The sequence below is a fragment of the Ranitomeya variabilis genome, chromosome 6 (assembly GCF_051348905.1).
Source record: "Ranitomeya variabilis isolate aRanVar5 chromosome 6, aRanVar5.hap1, whole genome shotgun sequence".
Lineage (NCBI taxonomy): Eukaryota > Metazoa > Chordata > Amphibia > Anura > Dendrobatidae > Ranitomeya > Ranitomeya variabilis.
The window spans coordinates 537,226,856-537,247,937 of record NC_135237.1 but is presented as its reverse complement, the minus strand read 5'-3'; the positions used below and the strand labels follow the sequence as shown (position 1 = coordinate 537,247,937).

The 21,082-nt window shown below is 42.1% G+C and overlaps 1 protein-coding gene across 3 annotated transcripts in view; it reads right to left on the bottom strand.

Annotated features, from left to right (window-relative positions):
* Window positions 1–21,082, bottom strand: part of TAF2 (TATA-box binding protein associated factor 2) — a 175,949-nt gene that overhangs the window by 25,329 nt on the left and 129,538 nt on the right. For 2 of the 3 annotated variants that reach the window (XM_077271130.1, XM_077271129.1), the window contains exons 22-24: window positions 19,504–19,613; window positions 6,615–6,844; window positions 5,047–5,193 (exon numbers count right to left, since the gene is read on the bottom strand). In XM_077271130.1, coding sequence (XP_077127245.1) covers window positions 5,047–5,193; window positions 6,615–6,844; window positions 19,504–19,613 — 487 coding nt within the window. The remainder of the gene's footprint in view (window positions 1–5,046; window positions 5,194–6,614; window positions 6,845–19,503; window positions 19,614–21,082) is intronic. The other variant, XM_077271131.1, reaches the window with a different exon arrangement.

The following is a 21,082-nucleotide window of genomic DNA, read 5'->3' as shown; positions in this document are numbered from 1 at the left end:
CTGATGTTTTGGGGTTGCTTTGCTGCCTCTGGCAATGGACTGCTTGACCGTGTGCATGGCATTATGAAGTCTGAAGACAACCAACAAATTTTGCAGCATAGTGTAGGGCCCAGCGTGAGAAAGCTGGGTCTCCCTCAGAGGTCATGGGTCTTCCAGCAGGACAATGACCCAAAACACACTTCAAAAAGCTCTAGAAAATGGTTTGAGAGAAAGCACTGGAGACTTCTAAGGTGGCCAGCAATGAATCCAGACTTGAATCCCATAGAACACCTGTGGAGAGATCTAAAAATGGCAGTTTGGAGAAGGCACCCTTCAAATATCAGGGACCTGGAGCAGTTTGCCCAAGAAGAATTGTCTAAAATTCCAGCAGAGAATTGTAAGAAACTCATTGATGGTTACCGGAAGCGGTTGGTCGCAGTTATTTTGGCTAAAGGTTGTGCAACCAAGTATTAGGCTGAGGGTGCCAATACTTTTGTCTGGCCCATTTTTGGAGTTTTGTGTGAAATGATCAATGTTTTGCTTTTTGCTTCATTCTCTTTTGTGTTTTTTTCATTTAAGACAAATTAAATGAAGATAATACCAAAGAATTTGTGTTTGCAATCATTTTTCAGGAAGAAACTGAGTATTATTTGACAGAATTGCAGGGGTGTGAATACTTTTGGCCATGACTGTATACGAGATTTATTTTTGGTTGACAATAAAACCAGTTAAGGAAGGAGGTCAGGGATGTCGTGTGGGCATTACTTTATTGAGTTTTCCTTTGTTATTACGAGGCAGGTGCTTTACAAACTTCTTCAGGACCTGAACCCCTTTAAAACATTACTGCAAAACTCTAAACCATTATCCATATAGATGATATGTGTTGTGTCGTATCATCCATAGAGACATCTTTGGGTCACAAGGGCACAGTGGGGGGTCTCATCTATGCCAATAAACAATGGGCAAAAAATAGTAGACAGATTAAATTTATTATTGACCTATGTGCAACAAACATCTAAACATTACTCCAGCATCAGTCCCTTGTAGAGTTTGGTGCAAGTCGATATGCAGGACCTGGTCCAGCAGCCATGTCCGCAATCTGTGCCAGCTGGATAGGAGCCCTGAGAACCATCTCTGACCTGACGGCATCCTACGTTCACATGCTGCGTCTTTTTAATGCAAAGTTTAAGCTGCTTATAAAAAACAGGTTTTGCTGTATTTTTGTCAGGGTACATTTGTCTTTTGTGCATGCTGATAAAATTTAGTGCATAAAATAAAATCCAATTCAACTTCATGAGGTTTTGGCACCAAAAACGCAGCAAAGAAACCGATACCTGCGTTTCTTGCACTAACCATTGCTTCCAATGGATTAAAAATGCTGCAAAAACGCTGAAAGTGACATGTTGCATTTTGCAATGCTCTTTGACAAAACAGTCAGAAAGAAAAAAAAAAACAAGCTGTGTGCATGAGATTTCTGAGATCTCATAGACCTAGCTGGTACTGTAAAACGCAGGTGACTTGCACCAACTCTAGTCCCTTGGGCACTTTTATAATTTATTTAAAGTAGTTGTTTGGGAATTAAATAAAAAAAAATAACTGAGAAAATATTGTTAGAAATTCCTAAATAAATTTAATTAACAAATCACAATCAGTTTGTCTAGCAATGTAATCACTGTAGAATTAAAATTGCTCCGCTCTGTTACAGTGACAGAGACCTGTCCTATAATAAACAGGTGCCTGTGAGCATGACCCGTAGAAAGCTCCACTGCTGGGACCTGGAGTTATCTATACCAGGTATATTAATTCAGAATAACATGATGGACAGCAATTCCAGTGACCACCTCTTACCTCATCACCTCTGGTATCTCCAGTACTAGATCAAATAGACAGTGTGAATGGAAAGCAGTGTGAGCAGCCTCGTCTTACCGCAACACCACTGGTAACTTGAGCATTAGACCAGATAGACAGTGTGAATGAACAGCAGTGTGAGCAGCCTCTTCTTGCCTCATCACCCCTGGTATCTCCAGTACTAGACCAGATAGACAGTGTGAATGGACAGCAGTGTGAGCAGCCTCTTCTTGCCTCATCACCCCTGGTATCTCCAGTACTAGATCAGACAGACAGTGTGAATGGACAGCAGTGTGAGCAGCCTCGTCTTACCTCAACACCACTGGTAACTTGAGCATTAGACCAGATAGACAGTGTGAATGAACAGCAGTGTGAGCAGCCTCTTCTTGCCTCATCACCCCTGGTATCTCCAGTACTAGACCAGATAGACAGTGTGAATGGACAGCAGTGTGAGCAGCCTCTTCTTGCCTCATCACCCCTGGTATCTCCAGTACTAGATCAGACAGACAGTGTGAATGGACAGCAGGGTGAGCAGCCTCGTCTTACCGCAACACCACTGGTAACTTGAGTATTAGACCAGATAGACAGTGTGAATGGACAGCAGTGTGAGCAGCCTCGTCTTACCGCAACACCACTGGTAACTTGAGTATTAGACCAGATAGACAGTGTGAATGGACAGCAGTGTGAGCAGCCTCTTCTTGCCTCATCACCCCTGGTATCTCCAGTACTAGATCAAATAGACAGTGTGAATGGACAGCAGCGTGAGCAGCCTCTTCTTACCTCAACACCCTGGTATCTCGAGTATTAGATCAGATAGAGGCTGCCGTCACACTAGCAGTATTTGGTCAGTATTTTACCTCAGTATGTGTAAGCCTAAACCTGGAGTGGGTGATAAATCCAGAAGTGGTGCATATGTTTCTATTATACTTTTCCTCTATTTGTTCCACTCCTGGTTTTGGCTTACAAATACTGATGTAAAATACTGACCAAATACTGCTAGTGTGACGGCAGCCAGATGGTGGACAGCAGTGTGAGCAGCCCCTTCTTATCTCAGCACCCTGGTATTTCCGGTATTTGATCAGATCACAAGGAGGCAGACATTTTAATTCTATAGTGATTACCTTCCTAGACAAAAATATTGTTGTTCTCTATTTAAAAGTATTTAGGACTTTATAATGACATTTCCTTCGGCTATTTAGCTTTCTATATTTCGGGATAAACCCTTTAATCTCTTCCCAACGTGTGATGTATTACTATGTCATGTTGTGTTCCCTTCTTTGATGAAAACACAGGAGCTTAGCGAACATCATTGCTGGAAATACTGGCTGTATTATACAGCCATCATCTGCTACAGTCACAAGCCAAGATTTATCACCTGCTGTTACCCAGAGAAAATGCCGCTATTAATCCCAGACAGCGCAGGGGCCAATGGTTTTCTATGGCAGCAGGGGGTCTGCCGAAGACCCCCATGCCTCCTATCAATGGAATTCAAAGGAGACTGTGATTTTTACTATATACTGCAATATTGTGGTATTGCAGTATATAGTACTAGCGATTAGACGGTCACAGGTTCAAGTCACCTATGGGGACACAGTGGGGAAGAAAAAAAGTTTTATAAATATACAGAACAAAAATTGAATCATACCCCTTTTCACCACTAAAAATAAATACAAATGTAACAAAGATATGTGTTATTACTGCATCAGTAAAACTTTGATCTGGCAAAATATAAAATTAATCAACCAAATTGCTAAACACTGTAAAAAGAAAAAGTGAATAGAAACATCAGAATTGATTTTGCTTTTTTTTTTTTTAAGGGAATCTGTCAGCAGGTTTTTGCTACCTCATCTGAGAGCAGCATGATGTAGGCAAAGACACCCTGAATCCACTGATGTATCACTTAGTTTACTCGGTTCAGTGGTTCTAACACAAACAGAGCATTATAGATTAAGCACGTAGCAGAGCTGAGAAAGATAACCCCGCCCACACCAGGCTCTGTATATACAATGTCCATAGACAGTGAGCTGCATATCACGGGAGGGGGCGGAGTCAGACCAGGAGGCGGGTCACCAGCTAGTCACAGCAATGATAAGCTCCTGGAATCAAAACGATTATTGTCGGCACAGCATCTGATAAGAGGCATCATTCAAATCTGTATTTTAACCCCATATAGCATGCAGTCTTTAGATTACATAGCAAAAACCTGCTGACAAATTCCCTTTAAAGCTGAAAAAATTGGAATAGGAAGAGATTAAATCATATCTACCCTAAAATGGTATCAACAAAAACATAACCACAACACCCCAAAAAACCAACACAAAACATAAAAAAATAAGCTCTCACACAGCTCCACTGATGGAAAAATGAAATGGTCAATAAAGCAAAGCATTATGTTTTTGTAAAGAATTTCCAAAATTTTGTTCCATTACTTAAATAAAACAAAACTACATGTTTGTTATCGCTGTAATTGTACTAATCTTATGTCGCCAAAAAAAAAAAAAAAAAAATCCACAAACATTATTGCAAAATTGGGAGCAGGTATGGGTGAGTCTGCACCATTTTTCCAGTATATTGAATTACATGAATGGTGTAATAAAAAAAAATAAAAAATCTTGTTTTACAAAATTAAACTGTATACGACAGTGTGTCAAGGAAAAAAAACGAGGGCTCTTGGAAGAAGAGGAGGGAAAATTAAAGGGCAAAAAAAGAAAAATCGCCATAGTTGGGAAGGGTTTTCATTTCATTCTAAGGCTTGCACCCAAAATGCTAAATTTCATTTATATCACACATTCTATAGCTGAAAATGAATTAAGACCCAAAAAAGACAACAGCACTGACCTGTCCATGGTGGAGGAGAAGACAGCGGACATATGTTGTTGCAGGGAATCAAATACATTGGGGCAGGGCAGAAGGAAAAGACACTGGTGACTTCTCGGCCCAAGTTCTTTGATAATGTCTAAGGTAGCACGCACTGTGCAAACAAAGCACTGGAGGGCAAACACTCGGCAGAACTGTGAAGACCACCCCTTCACAAGACCTACTTTTTAGGAAAGCTAACTTTTTCCAGTTAGCTCCGTCTAAAGAGGTCACTGAAGCCCCAGGAAACCAGGTGATGAAGCGAGAACCTTACCTACTAGGTCCGAGCTTCTCTAAGAGTACATATGCGTAAAGCACGAGGACCTCCCGAGGTAGTAAGAGACTGAATCTACATTTCCTTACTCTGATTTTCATTTTGACTTTACTGCTGTCCTCCTCCTCATCCTGTACCTGCCCAGGCTCCAGTGCAGACTCGAGAGGCATGTCTGCTTTCCTTTTCATCCCCAGCAAATGAGACACTGCAATCGACACCGATTCTTTGGAGTCGTCCTTTAATTTAAAAGAAAAAGAAAAGAAGAGAGAAAGTGAAATGTATTGCTACAAGACGCCGATATAACAGTTCTGCTGTGGACGTCAGCAATATCAATGCCGATCGATTAGATAAGCCATAACTGATCGCTGGGAGTCTGGCCGTTGAGAAACCTACTGAGACCCAGAATAAAGATAGAATAATGAAGACTTAGGACTATTTGTTTTAGGTCTCTGTAGGTGTCACAGTCGATATGATACTTTTTAAACTTATGAGATGGATTGCTACAAGACCCCGATATAACACTTCTCATGTGGATATCAGCGATAACCATGCACATTATTTTTTGCCGTTTGATTAGATAAGCCATAACAGATCGCTGGGAGTCTGGCCGTTGAGAAACCTACTGAGGCCCAGAATAAAGATAGAATAAGGAGGACTTAGGACTGTTTGTTTTAGGTCTCTGTAGGTGTCACCGTCGATATGATACTTTTTAACCTTATGTACATCATAATTCACTTTCAGGGTATGTTCCCACATGGCAAGGACAAGTACGATTTTCCACCACAGTGCATTATAGTACCAGCAAAGTGGATAAAAGTCCACAAAATCTAGAAAAATTGGAAAAAAATCTGCAGTGTTACTTTGACCCTAGGCGTCGATTTTCACCATTTAACGTGCTTTTTCCCTGTTGAAAATCAGCTACATTTTTTCCCATTATGCATAGAAGGTCAAGGACTGAGAATATGTCCTTATGTGAACCTGCCATTAAGGGGAATAATGTGCACAGAAAAAAATCCATTTCAAAATAAAATATAAATACTTACAATAAGGGCGGACTTATAGAGCACGTTTATATTATTGGGAGTACAATATGCAGGTCTGAGGTCTACAATGAGGAAGGAATCAGAGTCCGTGGAATCTGTCAGCAGGTTTTTGCTATTGAGTCAAAGCTAAATGATATAGGGTAAAAGACCCTGAACTCCAGCGATGAGTCACTTATTGGACTATAAGGGAAATTATAGAACTTTTTTTTAATTAAAAGCTCAATAATGGTTATTTTTAAAAAAAAACTCTTCAAGTAAGATGGAAGAATATTAATTAGAGCTGCCCCTGCTCCAGCAACAAGTACGTAACGGGCTCAAAAAACAGCGTTATGTGAAGCAGACGACTCCTTGAATAAATGTACGTGCATCCTGGACGGATGAACATCGTGTAGACGATCCTGCAGGGTGACATTTACTAAGTAGCTGCTATTGATCAATACCTGGAAATACTGCCTGCTTTCATGATTGAAAACGTAGAAAAGTCAAATGCAAAAGCGGATTTGGCCAAAAGCTTCTCAGCGGTGTCAGATTGTATTTTTGTCAGTGATTTCTGCCAATTTGCTGGATTATTTCACAGCTAGGAACATAACATTAGAAAAGTTAGTTAATCTTACGCTGTGCAGAAATCCAGTGACTTGCCCGTGCATGTTGGCACTTGGCAAAGGTTCCAGGTGAGCAGCGACCGGCTCGGGAATGATGGTCGGGTTCAGAACGGCTTTTTTTTCCTTCAGATTAAGGACTAATCCAAGTTCTGGCAAAGGCAAGCACGAAGGTCTGCTGAGGCCGAACAGTATGTGATACAGGTCCACTGCTCCGCAGCGCAGGCGCCAATCATGGGAAGTACCTGGAAAAAGAAAGAAATAACCGCGTGTTGCCTCCATCGCTAGGATATGGTATTACTTTATGACGGTTGGGGGTCCGACCTGTAGGATCCTCATCAATCCTGGGAACACAAGGAGCAGCCGCCAGCAGGCAGCCCTCTTCAGTCAAGTAAAATAGTCACCCCTATACTGCAACTGTGAATACAGCTTATGAGGGAACAGGTAGGCACCATGATTTTGTTTACTGGTCTGTAGCGGTGACATCTTGTCTTCAAAAGGGGTGATGCAGCACAAGACTGCTGAAGTCAGTGAGTGACTGCAGCGGTCACAGCTACTCCTCTGTAAACAAAGACAAGTGGACAACTGGGGAGCAGCAGGGGATTCAATAGGCAAAGAAGAATAATAGGGATGTGTATACATAAATTATAACATATATATATATATATATATATATATATATATATATATATATATATATATATATATATATATATGGGTAATTATCCATCTGTATCACAACAAGCTCGGCTTGTCATAGGAGGTAAAGGGAATCCTTCAACGTGTAAAGGCATCTTAGTGAACAGATCCTAACACCATCTCAAATGGACAAACAACCCTGTATTGTCACTAGAATGGAAACCTATCCCTATTTCTTCATGCATCAACGCAGCTGTAGAATTGCACTTATTGCTGTTCCATGGACTTTCTTTTTTTGTCTATATTCGGATTTTCCCTGCCCTCCCCGAGACTGTACGCGCTTTCTCTCCTCATTGTTGAAATCAGTGTACACCACCCGAATGTTTTCACCTGCCATCCCTACTCTGATATAAAGCAGATAGGAGCAGGGGCTCCATCATATATTTGCACTATAAATATATATATATATATATATATATATATATATATATATATATATATATATATATATATATATATATATTGCGATGAGGTTTAAAAAAAATTATAAAAAAAGCAATATATTTTTTTCATATATAATTTGGATTAAAACTTATTTTACGTAACTGCTCGATATGGGTAAATCTGCAGCTGCCCAAGTAAAATATAAGTGAGGTTTCGAGTATCACCGAGGGAGCATGAGCCAGACTTTCTGTACTTTTATCCCGGAAACAGGCTGGGTAAACAAAAACGTATTCTGTGCTTTACAGGGGAAGGGGGGTAAAACTGGAAAGTCAGGGCTCCAAAGCTAGAATCTGAGGCCGTGTTTTCACATCTGGCAGCTTGTACGCCTGGCAAGCGGTCTCTGAATTTACTCCACCTCCCGGAGAGCAAAGAAACGATTGGAAAATATAATAACAATAAAGACCCTGAGAGCGCAGACACGCACAGTAATATGCTTGTGCAGGACGGACACGCGGCCGAGATTTATGGCAGCGATTCCTTACAAAGTCCTCACTGTTCCGCGTCTGTCGTACCTACTTACTGAGCCGCCTCACGGGAGATAATGAGATTTTCTCTTTCTTACGTTAAATGTAGGCTTTCGGTGATTGATAAAGACTATTTTCAGAAGGGCCTCCTAGTGGGAAGGGGTTCATTTTTGTAAAGTTTACGTTAAAAAAGAGAACAAGAAAAGGGGGCAAATTTTGTCCTATAGATCCTACAGTTTGTCCTTAGGACATCAGATCCCGGGGCCGTGCTGGTGGACCATGGGCAACATGATCCACGTATATGTACCGTATATTCTTAGGGATAAAAGGATAAGAGGAGAGGTGCATTCATGACTTTTCAAGTCTGAAGTCTGTGCACTAAAAGGAAGAAGTCTGTGCATTAAAAGGTTAAAAGGCAGCCGACCAATCATGATTTAGGATCGAGCAGTAAAAAAATAAAATCTAAGTGCTGTGCAGTAGTGCTGACTATTGGCTTCTCTTGCCAATATTCACTGTTGGAGCTGGGCAATACTTTAGTTTCCCCATTGAAGCCCTTGCATGGAAATTAAGCCCTTGCCTAATGGTATGGTACCAGCAACAGTCTGGGGAACGGTGGCAGCGGGCCCGAAGTTCCGCAAACCAGCGGCGGGCCAAAATAATCATGCGGCGATTGGTCATCGCACTGGGGAAGTTTGGGAAGCATCTACAGTTAAGTCCATATATATTTGGACAGAGACAAAATGTTTCTAATTTTGGTTATAGACATTACCACAATGAATTTTAAACAAAACCATTCAGATGCAGTTGAAGTTCAGACTTTCAGCTTTCATTTGAGGGTATCCACAATAAAATTGGATGAAGGGTTTAGGAGTTTCAGCTCCTTAACATGTGCCACCCTGTTTTTAAAGGGACCAAAAGTAATTGGACAATTGACTCCAAGGCTTTTTCATGGACAGGGATGGGCAATCCCTTTGTTATGTCATTCTCAATTAAGCAGATAAAAGGCCTGGAGTTGATTTGAGGTGTGGTGCTTGCATTTGGAAGGTTTTGCTGTGAAGTAAACATGCGGTCAAAGGAGCTCTCCATGCAGGTGAAAAAAGCCATCCTTAAGCTGCGAAAACAGAAAAAACCCATCTGAGAAATTGCTACAATATTAGGAGTGGCAAAATCTACAGTTTGGTACATCCTGAGAAAGAAAGAAAGCGCTGGTGAACTCATCAATGCAAAAAGACCTGAGCGTCCACGGAAGACAACAGTGGTGGATGATCGCAGAATAATCTCCATGGTGAAGAGAAACTCCTTCACAACAGCCAACCAAGTGAACAACACTCTCCAGGAGGTAGGCGCATCAATATCCAAATCTACCATAAAGAGAAGACTGCATGAAAGTAAATGCAGAGGGTTCACTGCACGGTGCAAGCCACTCATAAGCATCAAGAATAAAAAGGCTAAAAAACATCTAAAAAAGCCAGCACAGTTCTGGAAGAACATTCTTTGGACAGATGAAACCAAGATCAACCTCTACCAGAATGATGGAAAGAGAAAAGTATGGCGAAGGCGTGGTACAGCTCATGATCCAAAGCATACCACATCATCTGTAAAACACGGCGGAGGCAGTGTGATGGCTTGGGCATGCATGGCTGCCAGTGGCACTGGGTCACTAGTGTTTATTGATGATGTGACACAGGACAGAAGCAGCCGAATTAATTCTGAGGTGTTCAGAGCCGCCATACTGTGTGCTTACATAGCAAATAGATAATGGCTGCACTCAATTTTACTGTGCTAAAGCAAGGAAATGTGCGACACATGAAATGTGAATAGCATAATGGCTTGTGAAATCTATGAAAAAACACATGAGATGCTTAGCACAAGATTTGGCCAAAAATTGTGAGCCCATCCACCAAACGTCAAGGTGATCTCAGATTGGATGGGTACCTGACCTGACTGCCTAGTGTGAACACTTACCTCTGGCTAATAACATGGTAAAGCCTGAATTTATAGGAAGCTCAGAACCAACTGTGTTTGGATGTAATTAAAATCACAGCATAGTGAAGGGCGGGGCGTTCAAGTCAGAAAAAATAGTCTTACATAGCAAATGTGCTAAGCATCGCATGTGTTTTTTCATAGATTTCACAAGCCATTATGCTATTCACATTTCATATATCGCACATTTCTTTGCTTTAGCACAGAAAAATTGAGTGCAGCCATTATCTATTTGCTATGTAAGACTTTTTTGGTTATGCACCAGTTCAGACTATATTGCTGTTCAGTCAGTTTTCTTATATTTGCTATGTAAGACTATTTTTTCTGACTTGAACGTCCCACCCTTCACCATGCTGTGATTTTAATTACATCCAGACACAGTTGGTTCCGACCTTCCTATAAATGCAGTCTTTACCATGTTATTAGCCATAGGTAAATGTTCACACTAGGCAGTCAGGCCAGTTACCCATCCGATCTGAGATTACCTTGATGTTTGGTGGATGGACTCACAATTTTTGGCCAAATCTTTTGCTAAGCATCTCATACTGTGTGCTTAGATCCAAATGCATGGCCAAACTGATTGGTCGTCGTTTCATACTACAGATGGACAATGACCCAAAACATAAAGCCAAAGCAACCCAGGAGTTTATTAAAGCAAAGAAGTGGAATATTCTTGAATGGCCAAGTCAGCCACCTGATCTCAACCCAATTGAGCAGCATTTCACTTGTTAAAGACTAAACTTCAGACAGAAAGGCCCACAAACAGCAACTGAAAACCACCACAGTGAAGGCCTGGCAGAGCATCAAAAAGGAGGAAACACAGCGTCTGGTGATGTCCATGAGTTCAAGACTTCAGGCAGTCATTGCCAACAAAGGGTTTTCAACCAAGTACTAAAAATGAACATTTTATTTAAAATTATTTACCATATTTTTCCGACCATAAGATGCACTTTTATTCCTCCAAATTTGGGAGGAAAGTGTGGGTGCGTCTTATGGTACGGATGTAGCATGTGGGGAGGGGGGCAGCAGCGAGTGGGATCGCACTGTTATCCCACTTCAGGAGGCAGAAAAATGTCCCTGCTGCCCAGAATCAGTGCTGGGGAAACCATGTGGTCCCAATGATTAAGTGCAGTGAATATTGATTAGCTGCTTCCCCGCCCACCTATCAGCTGAGCAGTGAGCCAGGAGCAGCACATGAATACTGCACTTAAGCAGGGACACACATGGTTTCCTCAGCGCTGGATTCCTGCAGCAGCTGGGGAGATCTGTGTGTCCAGGGGAGGAGGAGGCAGCAGCAGCAGGGGCCAGGGGAGAGGAGATCGCTGCATACCTGCCTGGGCTGGACGCTGAGTGCTGTGCACAAGGAGGACCTGTGTGATGTCAGAAGTGGGCGGGCAGGAGCATCACATGGCAGCACAGAGCCCTCCCTCTTCTTGACATCATCACAGGTCCTTCAGACTCCCCACTAGAATCTGCAGGCTTCCATTACCTGTGCTGTGGAAAGGCAACAAGAGGGAGGGCTCTGTGTGTGCAGCCATGGGATGCTTTTACCTCACCACAGTGGCTGGCTGGCTGCCACAATTAAGAGGTTAGTCTTTACAAAACACAATAAAGCACTCTGCCATTCCTTTGGTGAACTATAACTCCCAGCATGTTATAGGATCTGCAGGAGATGCTGGGAGTTATAGTTCTCCCATGGGATTTTAAAGCAGTGTTATTTTGCAGTGCTGGAGTGGTGCTTTCAATATAAGCCCTGTGCCCCCATTCTTATACTCACCCTCCAGCATCTTCATATAGTACTTCACAGACACCACACTGGTCCCGCAGCTTCCAACATAATAACATACTATTATATATAATAACACCACATATAATAGTATGTTATTTATGTTATTAAATATTTTACCACATTTTTTTCTTCAAATATTTTTTTCCCTATTTTCCACCTCTAAAACCTGGGTGCGCCCTATAGTCTGGTGCGTCTTATAGTCCGAAAAATACGGTAATCTGTCCAATTACTTTTGATCCCTTTAAAAACAGGGTGGCACATGTTAAGGAGCTGAAACTCCTAAACCCTTCATCCAATTTTAATGTGGATACCCTCAAATGAAAGCTGAAAATCTGAACTTCAACGGCATCTGAATTGTTTTGTTTAAAATTCATTGTGGCAATGTCTATAAAAAAAATTAGAAAAATGATATGGACTTAACTGTATGTAGCCGCACCATCTGACTATACCCACCTGATGGTCGGAGGACCCTTCTAACAAAAAAAAAATGCTGCAGATTACCCATGAATTGGGAATGAATCAGTCCAGGAGGAGAAAGAAGCAGATTTCAAAGTTTCCTATTTTCATGTGTACTATTCATTTATGAAATAAAATTTAAAACAATAGTTAGACTGTAAGAAGTATGAATGCAGCTCTGAAGCATGACACAAGTTATTACTCAGGAGAACAAGTTATACAATGTACTGCGTAAAGTAGATAGAATCTATATGAAGTTGGTAAAATGGAGTTCAAAAGGCACACATATGATTCGGCACACCTGGGCATTTTACAGATAACGCAAATTTTTAAAAATGGATACTGGACAAAATTAATTCTTAAAAAAAAAAGGAAGTCTGGAAGTCTTCAGTTCTTGCCATGTAGTTTCCAATAAGATTCAAATTTTCATGATGCGACTGTGGCTGCAATATCCCCTTCACACATACTGATGGAAACCTGAGCAGTAAAACCAAGCGAGCTCCCTGAAGGAGGCCTCAATAGCTAATTAACCCGGCAGTCTGTGTGTGGTATCCCGACAGATCTCCAAAGTGTGGTTAGATGCCAAGATTTTCTTTTTTTTTCTGCTTCCTCAATGAATGGCTCAGAAACAAGTGTTTACACTGGATCATTTCACGGGGCGCGCAATACGCCTGATTTAGCCCTACTAGTACTTTAGAACAAGAAAATCATATATACAACTGGTGCAAAATTCTGTCCTGAAACCCCCAAATATGCGGACGGAACCAAGTGCAAAATACATTGTTCCTACTACCTAGTAAATGTTAGCTGATAATACTGACAGTTACTAGCCAACAACCCATCGCGACAGCCATGATCACAGACCACTCCGATCTAGGCCATTTCACCTGTAAGACGAAGGGAAAATAGTGTTCGTGGCATCCTGGTGCTCGATAATCGATCATAATTGATTTCCTTTGAAATAATGAGCTGCCCCAAAAAAGCCTACACTGACTGCTAGACATACAGATGGTATCGATTCATCAAATTTCAAAGTCCCCTGGTAGGACTAGACAAAAAAATAAAAAGTAAAAACTCGAAAAAATTATTAAAACGAAAAATCCGAAAATTTCAAAAAAATCGCTTTTTATTTTGCAAGTATTAAGATACAAACAAAATAATTGCATTATTGAGATCATTAAAATAAAGCAAATAAACGATTCCTTTCTCTTCTGACATGATATACATGTTGGAGGAGAGAGAAATGATGATTCCTTTGTCACCCCCTTAGTTAGATAAAAATTATAACATATATATAGTTTTAATTTTTTCCACTCTTTGCAGTAAGCGTGTTAGGGTTGGGTCTTATTCAAAAGTAAAAAAAAAAGAAAAGAAAAAAAAAAAAGATTTTTGGTACTCATCGTAAAATCTCTTTCTTGGAGCCTTCATTGGGAGACACAGGTAACCATGGGTTTATGCAGCCGTCGCTAGGAGGCTGACACTAATCAAAAATAGGAAAATAGCTCCTCCTCAGCAGTATACACCCACTGACAGGCACCAAGTACCTTAGTTAGTGTTAAAGCAGTAGGAGAAGCAACCAAAACTCAACATATGAACCAACCCAACAACAAAGGTACGTAGGCCCAAAAGCGGTACAACCAGTTGGGGGGGGGGGGGGCCGTGTTGTGTCCCCTAATAAAGGCTCCAAGAAAGATTTTGCGGTGAGTACCCAAAATCCCTCTTTCTTTATCGCTTCATTGGGGGACACAAGTAACCATGGGACGTCCCAAAGCAGTCCCTAAGGTTAGAAACAGAACGAATGCAAAGAAAAAAAGACTTCGGTCGGCCGGTGCGTAACCGCCGGCTGCAGCACCTTCCATCCCAGGCCTGCATCAGACGAGGCATGGGTATGAACCTTGCAAAAGTGTGCAAAGATAACAAAGTCGCGACTTTACAAATCTGTAAAGTCGAAGCCTGATGACGAACTGCCCAGGACGCTCCCAACGCCCGGGTGGAGTGAGCCTTTACCCCCGGAAAAGACTGTTTGTCCAGAACGTGGTATGTGTCTCCAATATTGCTGAACAAATCAACGGGCAACAGTGGACTTAGAAGCTGGGAGCCCCTTACAACGACCTTCAGAGATGACAAATAGGGCATCAGAGAGGCAAAAGGAAGCAGTCCTTGAGAGGTAGACACGGATAGTAGTCCAGATCCAACATGTGAAGGGACTTCTCCAGTAGATAAACCGGAGAGGGACATAGAGAGGGAAGGACAATTTCTTCATTAATGTGAAATGAAGAAACCATCTTAGGCAAGAAGGAAGGAACGGGTCTGAGAACTACCTTGTCCTGGTGGAAAATCAGGAAAGGAGAACGGCAGGACAATGTCGCTAACTCAGAAACTCTGCTGATGGACCTAATGGCAACTAAGAAGGCAACTTTCCATGACAGGAGAAAAGACGGAATGTCTTGAATGGGCTTAAAAGGAGCACACTGGAGTGCACCAAGAACAAGGTTAAGATTCCATTGGATCTATCGGAGGACGATACGGAGGTGCCCCATGGGCGTCTCCTTGAAGAAAAGGCTTTACCTGAGAATGAGAGGCCAGATTTCATTGGAAAAGAACTGACAGTGCAGAAACTTGCCCTTTAAGGGTACTGAGTGATAGACCAGAGTTCAGACCCACTTGAAGAAAACCCAGGATGGAAGGAAGGGAAAAGGACATAGAGACCAAATTGTTGTCCTCACTCAATTGTTGTCCTTCCAGTATCTGTGGTAGATATGCAAGGATACTGGTTTTCTTGCCCTAATCATGGTCTGAATGACCTAATGGGAAAACAACGGCCTCACTCAGGAGTGCGGCCTCAACAGCCATGCCGTTAAACTCAGACGGTGAACTCTGGTGGAAGAGGGGGCCTTGTGAGAGAAGATCTGGATGGTCTGGAAGCCTCCAGGGAGCGTCCATGAGCATGTTCACCAGCTCCGCATACCAGGCCCTTCTTGGCCAGTATGGAGCTACCAGGATTACAGGAATTCCTTCCGCCTTTATCTTTTTCACCGCTGCTCAATTTTCCACACCCGGAATGAGTAAAGCTGATATGGCGTGAACGTAACACTCCGCCCATCGCAGAATCATTGTTACCTCTGTCATCACCTGTTTGCTGTGAGTCCTGCCTTAATGGTTTATGTAAGCCACGGCAGTGGCTTTGTCCGATTGCATGCGGACCGGCTGGCCTGCAAAGAGGGACTGCCAGAAGCGAAGGGCAAGTAAAACTGCCCTGATGTCCAGAAGATTGATGGGGAGAGCAGCTTCTAGAACGTTCCAGCGACCCTGTGCTGTGTGATGAAGAAAGACTCCCCAACCGAGGAGACTGGCGTCGGTGGTGATGACCTGCCACCGTAGAGTGAGGAAGGACTTCCCACGCAGGACTGAGGTGGAGAGTGTCCACCAGGTCAGGGATTGCCTCACCTTGAGAGGCAGAAGCACAGGCCTGTCCAGGGAGACAATCCTATTGCACCGATCAGACAAGCGGGTCAGCTGAAGAGACGAGTATGGAACTGGGCAAAAGGCACGGCTTCCATGACAGCAATCATCTTACCTAGAACTCTCACGCAGGACTGTAGGAGGAGAGGAGTTGGTAGCTTTAGCATGCAGATCCTCTGGTAGAGTGAGAGAAACTTCTCCTTTGGAAGGAAGACCCGGGGGCTTGGGCCGTGACGAACCTCATGCCCAGAAACACCAGGTGTTGTGCTGAGGTCAGGGAGGATTTCTCTCTGTTGACAATCCAGCCGAAAAGGACCAGAGTGTCAAAGGTGAATTGAAGATTCTGGTCACAGTCTCGGCGGGATGGCCCCTTGACCAAAAGATCATCCAAGTAAGGGATTATGAGAATCCCCTTGGAACGAAGGATGGCCATGTCTGCTGCCATGACCTTTGTGTATACTCTGGGGGCATAGACCAGGCCGAAGGGAAGAGCCGTGAAATGATAGTGGTCCTCCTGGATCGCAAACTGTAGGAACCACTGATGCTAAACACAAACAGGAATGTGAAGATAAGCATCCTGAATGTCTACAGAGCAAAGAAATTCTCCCAGTTCCATGAAGGCAATTACTAGCAATGAGCGAATATACTCGTTACTCGAGATTTCCCAAGCACGATCGGGTGTCCTCCGAGTATTTTTAGCGCTTGGAGATTTAGTTTTCTTCGCCGCAGCTGAATGATTTACAAAATGGTTTTGTACATTTTGTTGGAAGAATGAGAAATCGCTGGTCAACTTTTCATGTCCTAACAAAAAAGAATTATGTTTCAAAAATTGTGTTGATGTTCAACAGACGTGTTAAATGTAATTTATTACACAGTTCAACAAAAAAAAATTTTTTTTCTGGTGTCCAAAATATTTTAATGAATTTGGGGTATTTTTGGGGTGCTGATTCTGAATATGTCATCAGTTTTGCCAGATTGGCTCAAGTTTTTGACATTTTTGGTATCTTATTTATAGCACTTGTTGGTAAATGCGACGCATCATCTCATTAATTTCTTTGGATTAGTACTTGAACTGAGCAGTTCTCAATATAGTTTTGTGTTAATTAGTGTTCTAAAAGTTTGTTCATAGCTTGATTTTTGCACTAACTTTATGTTGTCTGTTTTCCAGTGAAAAGCATGAACTCATCAAGAAGAAGTTGTCTTAACGATCCAGACTCATTCTGTTACATTTGTGGTGAATACACACTGCCAAAACATAGAAGAAACATAACAGACTTCGTAAAAAAAAAGTGTATTTTGCCTATTTTGGGGTTATGCTTGGGGACCAAGACAAGTTTTGGGCACCACACATAGTGTGCAAAGCATGTATCGAATTATTACGAAAATGGAGCAAAGGACAAAGAAAAAGCTTCAAATTTGGTGTTCCAATGGTGTGGAGAGAGCCAAAAAATCATCATGATGACTGTTATTTCTGTGCAGTGCAAGTGCAAGGATTCAATAAGCATAAGAAACGAAAATGGGAGTAACATGGAATCTGCAAGAAGGCCTGTCCCTCATTGTGAAGATGTGCCTGTACCTGTGTTTACCATAAATAACAGTCATCATGATGATTTTTTGGCTCTCTCCACACCATTGGAACACCAAATTTGAAGCTTTTTCTTTGTCCTTTGCTCCATTTTCGTAATAATTCGATACATGCTTTGCACACTATGTGTGGTGCCCAAAACTTGTCTTGGTCCCCAAGCATAACCCCAAAATAGGCAAAATACACTTTTTTTACGAAGTCTGTTATGTTTCTTCTATGTTTTGGCAGTGTGTATTCACCACAAATGTAACAGAATGAGTCTGGATCGTTAAGACAACTTCTTCTTGATGAGTTCATGCTTTTCACTGGAAAACAGACAACAACATAAAGTTAGTGCAAAAATCAAGCTATGAACAAACTTTTAGAACACTAATTAACACAAAACTATATTGAGAACTGCTCAGTTTAAGTACTAATCCAAAGAAATTAATGAGATGATGCGTCGCATTTACCAACAAGTGCTATAAATAAGATACCAAAAATCTCAAAAACTTGAGCCAATCTGGCAAAACTGATGACATATTCAGAATCAGCACCCCAAAAATACCCTAAATTCGATGAAATATCTTTGGCACCAAAAATGCTGTTGACCAGTGTTATCTATTTTGTGTGACATATCTCTCCGATTTAAGGGCATAAATATTTTAGCCAAATTTGTGTTTTTTTTCACAAATAAATGCAAGTCATATAGAAGAAATATTACCACTACCATGAAGTACAATATGTCACAAAAAACAATCTCAGAATCAGTGGGATCCATTGAAGTGTTCCAGAGTTCTGATCTCAAAGTGACAATGGTTAGAATTGTAAAAATTGGCCTTGTCATTAAAGGGAACCTGTCACCCCCAAAATCGAAGGTGAGCTAAGCCCACTGGCATCAGGGGCTTATCTACAGCATTCTGTAATGCTGTAGATAAGCCCCGATGTATCCTGAAAGATGAGAAAAAGAGGTTAGATTATACTCGCCCAGGGGTGGTCCCGGTTCTGTTCTGGTCTGATGGGCGTCGCGGTCCGGCGCCTCCTATCTTCATAGGATGACGTTCTCTTCTTGTCTTCACGCTGCGGCTCCGGCGCAGGCGTACTTTGTCTGCCCTGTTGAGGGAAGAGCAAAGTACTGCAGTGCGCAGGCACTGGGCCTCTCTGACCTTTCCTGACGCCTGCAGCACTTTGCTCTGCCCTCAACAGGGCAGAAAAAGTACGCCAGAGCCGCAGCGTAAAGACAAGAAGAGGACGTCATCGTAAGAAGATGGGAGGCCCCGGTCCGGACCGCGAAGCCCATCGGACCGGACCGCAGCAGGACCGCCCCTGGGTGAGTATAATCTAACCTCTTTTTCTCATCTTCCAGGATACATCGAGGGCTTATCTACAGCATTACAGAATGCTGTAAATAAGCCCCTGATGCCGGTGGGCTTAGCTCACCTTCGATTTTGGGGGTGACAGGTTCCCTTTAAGATCAAAATTGGCTCGGTCACTAATAACTTAAATAATATTTAAAAGAAAAAGAAAGAAAAAAAAAAATTGTAAATCTAAAAATAATTTTTTATGCACCCCAAAATGTTTCAATGTAAAAAATATGACTCATTCAGCAAAAAATCATACCCCAGAGCCGCACTCACTATTCTGCTGGTGCAGTCATCGTGTACATACATTACATTACTGATCCTGAGTTACATCCTATATTATACTCCAGAGCTGCACTCACTATTCTGCTGGTGCAGTCACTGTGTACATACATTACATTACTGATCCTGAGTTACATCCTATATTATACTCCAGAGCTGCACTCATTATTCTGCTGGTGCAGTCACTGTGTACATACATTACATTACTGATTCTGTACTGATCCTGAGTTACATCCTGTATTATACCCCAGAGCTGCACTCACTATTCTGCTGGTGCAGTCACTGTTTTCCTGATCCTGAGGTTACATCCTGTATGCCTGCACACTTATTTTCCATTTTGTGGGGTTTTCTTTTCCATTGATGGCTTAGGGTCCGCAGTCTGTCAGCGGACGACGTTTACCTGAATTCATGAGCTTCCATAGTTGGTCGACGAGCGCTTCATTACATAGCGGAGACTCGACGTTCTTGGTGAATGGCGGGTTCTTTGACAGCATGTAAAGTATCTTGTGCCTGAGAACAAACACAATTCATCAACCGAAAGAAATAAGGAAAGAAAATATTTATACTGGAGAGCGCTGAATGACCGCATTGTTATAGGAGTACGGTACAAAAGACCAAAAGGTCAATAAACAGGACGAAACCTCAAAGATACTGCGGATCTGCTGATACAATCGCATCATACGCCATCATTAGTCCGGCGCCACAGGACCACATCATGCATCAAACCACTGGAGCAGTTTACAAGATAATTATCGCGTACGGCTTCATAGGTCCAAGATACTGACACTCCTAGTTCTATCATCTACATTACACGGCCATATAGATAAAAGTGTCCTCTAGGATGAAGACAGAAGCCTCAGATCACTGACTGCAGAATTCAGGCAGCGTGCAATACCCACAGTCAGGATTCCTCCAAGTCCTGTAGGTTTAATTCCTCCAAGAAAGGGGAGTAGTGTTTCTTTTATTTTTTCTTAAAGGGAATCTGTCATCAGGTTTTAGTTACCCCATCTGAGAGCAGCATAATAGAGGGGCAGAGACTCTGATTTCAGCTATGTATCACGTACTGGGCTGCTAGCTGCAGTTTTGATAAAATCCATGTTTTCTCTGCTGCAGATGTAGCAGTACTCTCAATGCGGAGCTCTGTATAACCCCGCCCACACCACTGATTGGCAGCTGTCTGTGTAAATTGTGCATATTTAGAAAGCAGCCAATTAGTGGTGGGGGCGGAGTTGGACTACCTGGCAGCAGGTTTACTAGTCGATAATCTCCTGCTGATAAAACTGTAATTTTATCAAAAATACAACAAGAAGCATAGTAAGTGATACATATTTGGAATCAGGGTCTCCACCTCTACATTATGCTGCTCTAAGATTAGATGCCAAAAAAATGGTTAATAGATTCCCTTTAAATGTTGACAATAGGGGATCTATTTCGGACCTCTCATAACACTACATTTTGTTGAGGATCTGGACTTCCTCATTCAACTAATAGGGAAAAACTGTAGAGAAAATGGACATGCTAATGAGTTAAAAATCCCCACCAGAGGTCATTTTCTAAGTGGAAAATTTTGCAACGGTGAGGATTGAGCAAATCTAATCCACACCAACATCGCCGATACCATATTCCACTGCAGATTTTTGGTCCAAAATTAAAACAAATGAATGTACCCCAATACAGAATGCCCCCTATAATAGTCTGTCTATATACGGTCACCTCCCAGTAGCTGCAGCACAAGCAGTGGTATAGGTTTACAGTAGGGTGAGAAAACAGTACAGATATAGTACGGCGGTCATTTCCCAGCACATAGCTCCTATGCTAAATGCCGCTCGGCATGTTTTAAGAAATACATAACGGGGTCTAACTCTCATGTCCCTCAAAAAAATAAACTGTTGCAGGTTCTTGGGTGTCAAAAAACAAAAGAAACTGTATAGTAGAGGGCTATATAATTTCTATAGATGGATCTAGTCATGGTCCGCACG